Raw genomic sequence first — 6,637 nt, 5'->3', positions numbered from 1 at the left:
GAGGGGCCGCTGGAGCAGCCTGGGGACAGAGGTAGGGGAGGTGCGCTGGGTGATGAGAGGAAGGAAGCCTGTGGGGGAGACTGCCACCATTTCTGCGTTCAGGGCTAGAACAGAATGATGTTATTGACACAAAAGTGTATTTTGCGCTGTTGGTGTTTTTATGCTGTTTGTATTTTCTACTAATCATCTCCCTTTTTTGTTCATTCAGGGTTGGCAACAAACAACAGGGCTTCCCAGAGTTTAGCACACCAGGCCTCCTGGAGTGCTGGTCAAACACGCGGAGTCCCGCTCACCCACCCCCGGGGTTCCTAAATCTCTAAGAGGCAGCAGGCACTGGGTCTGTTTAGTCTGTTTCGAGTCAGACGCAGAGGCCCATGGTCCCAGTTTGAGAACCACTCGGGAGGATAAGAGGATTCGAAAGAAGTAAGTGTCCCTAAGGGCCAGGCCCTTATGATGTTGACAGTTGCAATCAAAGTGGTAAAACTCCTTGAGGAAAATGAAGTCCAGGGGAAATGGCTTAACATTGCACAGCCGCCCTTCCGAGCATTCCTTGGTGAAATGAGGCCTTGGAAAACTTGGTATTTTGTTTTCCTAAGGGCTCTGAGCCTAGTAGGTCTCCTGTCCCCCACCTGCCTCCCCCTACACACACTTCGCTGGGGAACCCCTCTCCTCTCTGGGTTTCATTTCTTTCTTTCCGGATCTCTGCCTAGAGCATGCCAGTTCCTCTCAGGTAAGCCTCATTGCCTCTCCTCTGGCTCAAATGCTTCTCCAAATCCAGCGACGGGAAGGTAGAATCAGGGCTTGTCCACTTCCTTTCCTATGAGATTCCAAAGAAAAAAGCGCATGCTCCGGAACCAGCAACTCACAGGCCTCTCACTACAGACCTGGTGGTCTCTTGACCCAGCAGGTAATAATCGGGTGGGTGCTTATCCTCCCTTTCCTACAGCTAACAGCAAGGGTGGGGGAGAACTCAGCTGCTCAACTGCCTGCGGTGGGGGTTGGGGGGAGCTCAAAACTCCCAACCCACCTAAACTCAGAATGTCACCCCTGCTCCCAGTCCAAGGACCACCCTGAAACCGAGGGAAGAGGTACCAGCGCACCCTCAACGAAGATTCTGTGTGTTGATCAACAGCAAGCAGCCCTCCAATAACTTTCTATATTTACACCGAATGCGCTTTTAGACAACACTTTCATACCTCCTCCAAGTGACCCCAGAAACACTGGGAATCTCAGGACCTGTAGGAAAATCCCGCTGACTCCTCACATTCCTTTAATACCTTTTTCCCCCACCTAAAAAATAACTGAAGAAAAGGGGGGCTCTCCCTCTCTGTCCCTCTCTCTCAGAGCATTGACCTCAGTTACCAAATCCAGAATAGTACACGAATACATATCTTCCATCCCCACGCTGATTTTCATGGTTCAAGGACTCAGCTGTCCTCACCTAGAACATTGCATGGATCTCCTAAAAATTGTGATTTCCAGGGTCTCTCCCAACAGAAGTCAAGGTACTTATTTTCAACCAAATTTATCTCCTTAAAGTATATTTGACATGTCTCTCCCCTGCCTACCTAGGGGAAAGTTCATAGTCCTTATGGTGTAATTCAAGGTCCTCTACCATCTCAACCCAACTTTCTCTTAGCCTTAATTTCCTCCCCACCACTTCACAAGAAGGAGGTTTAATAACATAAGGCCTAAGATTTTTAAAATATAGGCACCCCCTCCCCTTAGCCTTCTGAAATTTCTCAGCCCCCGTCTGCCGATCTTGCTTGTACACAGGGATTCATACAGTCACCACTCAACCCAAACCTCCCTGAGGACGCTCTGCGTGTTGCCTGAAGATGCCCGTGCTTCCCTGCCCCCAGCACCTGTCCATGCAGTGTGCTCCCATCGGAAGAGTCCTCCCCAATATCCTGCCTGTCAGGAATGGAATTGGCCCTCAGGAATCAGTCTAGATGTGTGACTCTCTCTGGAAATTTTCTCTTCCCTTCAAATTGTGCTCCCATCAGTCTTTGGAGTTCTAGAACAGCTGCTTTAATAGGAAGGAAAAACATTGCAATGGAATAGCAACTCCGCCCCTAACACAGTAGGTCGCCTTGTAAAAGGAGGTGAGGGAAGCAGCCCGTCAGCTCCTTTCCGTTTCAACGCGCTGCAAGTTTAGCGTTAGAACTCACTTGAGCGGTTCTACCGCCACCTCCAGGCAGCACCTGGGAGCGCTTATCGCCCCTCGCGCATTCTTCGTCGGGTCTGCAGCCCCGCGCCTTCCCTCCCCTAAGGCTGCTGCCGGAGCCCGGCGGGATCTCCCGCTGTGCGCCCCGGTTCCTAGGTACCTTGAGGGAAGACCGCGGTTGTCCCCTCTCACGCCCACCCTTACACCCCTCACCGTCCTCTAGATGGAAGAACACCAGGAAGCGGGACGGGGTGCCGGGTTCCGGGAAGACCTCACACTCCCCGCCTCCGGATCTCCTCGCGCTCTGGAAGTACATCTGCAACTTGGTGCTCAAGTTCTTCGGGGGGTCGGGGCCCCAGGACCCTTCGACCATCAGGGGGAAGGAGCCGAGCGCAGCCATCCTCAGCTCCGCTCATCTGTCCCTGCTGTCCGACCTACCCCGACGGAGTGTGGCAAACTTTGTCCCTTTAGGTTTCGGTTTCCTTTCCCAGAAAACTCCTCCCCTGACATTAGTTTCTGCCTGTGGCTGTAAATAGCTGTGCCAGGATTGAACTAGTCCGTGTGTCGACCCCCGCAGTTCTTCACCTTCAGCTCTGGCCCACAGCGAAGGCTGATTGGTCATCGCCACTCCAAGCAACTGGTCCTGCGCCCTTTGTGCACTTGGGTCCCTAAGCTCGGGCACTGTGTGCCACTCGCCCCCTCAAGTCACATCTTTGACCACGCACAAACACAAAGACAACTTCATTTTTGCTGCAGGGCAACGTTTTACAAGAAAATAAAATGGCTTGGCAAACTGTGATTCTTTACAATGTAGAAAGAAGTCCCCAAATAAGCCCCAAACAATGATCAGAATTGTATCTGGCTTTTTTTTTTTTTTTCTTTTTGTTCCCTGATCTGTTAATATTATATGTCCAGAAATATAGGAAGGGGGGTGGTACATTCCCAGTTCTTTATGGAATATACACTAGGTGCCATGCACCTGGGATGGATTCAGCAAACACAGTTCCTGCCCTCATTGAGCTCACAAAGCTGTGGGGACGCGGTGGAGTAAGTGCTCTTGGAGGGAATATACAGGTGTTCCTGGAACAAATTAGCAGGGCCTCCTAGCCCAGGTGTGGGAGCTCAGGGAGAATTTATGGGGAGGTGACACGTAACCTGAGGCCTAAAGATGATGGGGATGTTGACGCTAAAAGTAAAAGTCCGTTATTTTACCAGCAAAATGGGTTTCTTTGGGAATAACAGAGAATTGCAATTTCGGACGAGCAAACTACTGCAAAAATTATCAGCTAGTCCAACAAAGTTGAGGACAAGAAGGAGGAAGTTGGGAGGGGTTTTGAAGGCAAGTCTATTGGGGAAAAGCAAGAGTTCAGGGTGATGGCAGTTTCTCATTGGCTGAGTTAGGGTAAGCGAGTTCCTCTTGGGGCTTGTTACTGGTGAGCTCTCCTACTGAGGATTCTTCTGTGGGGGTCGATAATTGTCAATTTTTCCTGTGAATGACGTGGAGGGGTATGCCATGAGAGCTCTCCCTTCTGGACTCCCGGCTCCATTTTAGTGAGATTTCCCTTTATTAACTTACCCAGAGGAAAATCTTGGAGGGCCGAGACGAGGTTGGGAGGGTTCCATAATGTAACTGACTGGTACGGAACCACTCCGACTGCGGTGCAGTAGCTAGAGTAAAGGCAGGGAGGTCAGCCACGTGGCTACCGTAGCGTCCCAAGTGAGTGGCTGAGACCAGGGTGCTGGCAGAGGAGGACCTTCTGAGAACGAGTAAGATTCCAAGTCGGTATCGAAGGCAGAGCAGCAGGACCTGCTGAAAGATGTGGACAGGGAGCAAAGATGCTCAAGTACGACTCCATGGTTATCCATGGACGGTTGGAGGGGCTGGCCAGGTAACAGTGGCATCCACCAGACAGGAGCACCGCGGTGCGGCCAGAAAAAAGGCTAGAATGTATGTGTCTTTGACCTGTAATACAAGAGTGTTTCAAGTGGGAAGGAGCGGTTTTCATTCAAACACTGCCAATATATCATGTAAGACAAGGTCCCTTGGACTGCGGGCCGCCACAAACACTGTCTCCAGTGAGGAGAGGAGAGGGACCTGGCAGTGGATGCAGGTCTGAAAGGAAGGCAAGGAAGCGAAGGCAGCCAAGCATAGTCAGCTCTTCCCAGAAGTGTGACTGTGAAAGGGCAGAAGGAGTTAGGCAGCAGTGTATGGGGTGATAGGATTGGGGAGCTGTTATTTCTGTTTTCTGGCTTTTAAAATATTTTTTAAGATGCAAGAGTCTGAGGCATGCTTCAGTACTGGTGGAACAAAGTGAAGGGCAGGTGGAAGATACAGGTTGTAGGAGGAGGTGGGAGGGCATTCTGGAGGCAGTAGTAGGTGGGAGGGAACACTTTTCCCACTGCACCAGAAGCGAGGCGCAGATGGAGAACAGAAGTAGGTGATTCTGAATGACCGCTGATGGGGAGCCGTGGGACTTCTCCACGGCTTCTGTTTGCTCTGTGAAGGAGGTGGTGAGGTCTCAGACACAGCCTAAATTAGAGCTGCTTGCCCCTGCAGGACTGGACCTTCCATGTCGTCTTCTAAGAGACCCAAAGCTGGGCCAAAGAGAGGTTACTGCCTGGACTTTTATTCCTGCTCAGTAACAGGCTGAACAATACTCAGGTATTTCTCCCTGACGCCAGCTTTCTGCCTGCAGGTGGCGCGCATCATCCAGTCCCAACCACCCTGCACGCCGTCAGGGGAGGCGGGGAGGACACGGAAGGGCCAGCCACAGCTCTCAGCCACACAGTGGTGACCCTTTGCCCCAGGGTGTCTCACCCCAAGCTACAACTAATATCAACCCCCTCCTTTCCCCAGAGTTTGGGATTCCAGAACTGAGCAGTTTATCTTTTTCCTCACATTATCATTTTCCAAGAAATAGAGGGAATTGGAAATCATTTATTTATAGTGGAAGTTTTATCTGGCCATTTCTGTATTTCTTTCAAGAATTTACTTAATTATCGGCAATGTCCGAGAGCTGCTCAGACTCAAAGCCTGTTCTTCAACCCTGGGTGGACTGGGAAGGAGTTATCAGAGGATCAGGATGGCAGGTCTTAAAAACCAAACAAAGAAAGTTCTAGAAAAAGCAAATTGCTACTCATCATCAGCCCCTGAAGTACTTGAGTACTTGTCTTCTCTCCTAAATGGGTTTGTCCCTATTCACTTTGTACCCTACCCCCTCCCACTGCGTGCTTATTCTTTCTCAATTCTCATCTCCAACGGGTGTCTACCTCCTGAAGCGCATTTCCTTCCAATGAAGCAAATGTCCTCTCAGGGCCTGGGAAGTGGCCATGTCCACCTGTGAAAGGTGAAAGGAAATGGAGTCATTTATGTCAGGGGTTTTTAAATAGAGCTGGGAGGCCATTAAGGGGGTGGGCCTTATGCACATCCTCGCTAGGTGGAACCATGAACTTCGGAACTAAGCCATACAGCAAACGCTCCAAGGACTCTGCATAAACACCTACAAGTTCCTACATAACTGACTTCTGCTCAGAGATGACCTTAGCAACCAGTTAGGTTTAACCAAGATTAGTTTTCTGCTGCCAACACCAATCAAAATTCTTTGTAAACAACATATACAACCCTTCACTTTTGTCTTTAAAAACCCCAGAGCTTCGTTCCCTAGGGAGACAATATTTGGGTTGGTGCCCAAATCTGTGTACCTGGAATTTGAAATTCTAAGACCCCAAATAACTGCTTTTGTTTTCATTCTGTCCTGCCTCTTTTCTTGGGCAACACGCCTACACAACCACAGCTGATCTTGATGTAACAACCCACAACCACATTTTTGGACTGAACTTCCCTTTCTCTACTTCATCTAAATGTCTCCCTTCAGCTTCTCTACAAACTTCTATAACCCAGTATCAGGCTCCTTTCAACTTCTCTACCAGCATTTCTCCCATTTGAAGTGTTTTTTGGGAAAAGGGTAGCTTTCCCATCTGTCTGGAATCAGTGAGTTGTGAGGACCTCATGCCCACCTCTCCACCACACTTTGCTCCGGAAGCTCCTGGCCCAGTCAGGAGCCCAATCACATCCTAAAATAGGATGTGATTTCAGAAGTGAGGCAAGCCACCCTCAGTGGTAACACTCTGCTACCACTCCAGGTTCAGTCCTCAGGGGGAGACACCTGATGGACATACCCAGTTTCTGGCCTTCCTCCCTGTGTTCAGGTCCCTTTCGGGAGCTGCATGTTCTTCAAGCTTCCAAGGGGTAAGTCTCTAATACCTTCACTCCTCTGCCAGCATAGTAATCCTTCATGGCCCATTTTCCCAAACAGGAGTCATTTAGGCTCACTAATACTATCACTGGGTGGGAAGTGAAGGGAGGATTCTGCAGGGGTCCAGAGTAGTCTAGATCTTTCCAAGTTTGGGTGAGGTAAAGAGTAAAACAAAGTAACAATCCTCTCTGGCCACTGAATCAGACACACATGC

General features: G+C 49.9%; 1 protein-coding gene across 4 annotated transcripts in view; it reads right to left on the bottom strand.

Moving 5' to 3' along the window:
- PARP14 (poly(ADP-ribose) polymerase family member 14) overlaps nucleotides 1–2,642 on the bottom strand; it is a 39,988-nt gene extending 37,346 nt beyond the window's left edge. For 2 of the 4 annotated variants that reach the window (XM_073894321.1, XM_073894323.1), the window contains exon 1: nucleotides 2,381–2,642. In XM_073894321.1, the coding sequence (XP_073750422.1) occupies nucleotides 2,381–2,567 (187 nt within the window). In that variant the 5' untranslated portion in view covers nucleotides 2,568–2,642. The remainder of the gene's footprint in view (nucleotides 1–2,380) is intronic. The other 2 variants (XM_073894319.1, XM_073894316.1) reach the window with 2 other exon arrangements.
- Nucleotides 2,643–6,637: the final 3,995 nt, after the last annotated feature.

Source organism: Callorhinus ursinus, unplaced genomic scaffold (assembly GCF_003265705.2).
Source record: "Callorhinus ursinus isolate GAN/ISIS: 27379988/994484 unplaced genomic scaffold, GSC_fseal_2.0 scaffold1, whole genome shotgun sequence".
NCBI classification, from domain to species: Eukaryota; Metazoa; Chordata; class Mammalia; order Carnivora; family Otariidae; genus Callorhinus; species Callorhinus ursinus.
Note: the sequence above shows the minus strand (reverse complement) of the source record. Positions and strands in the feature narration are given on the sequence as shown.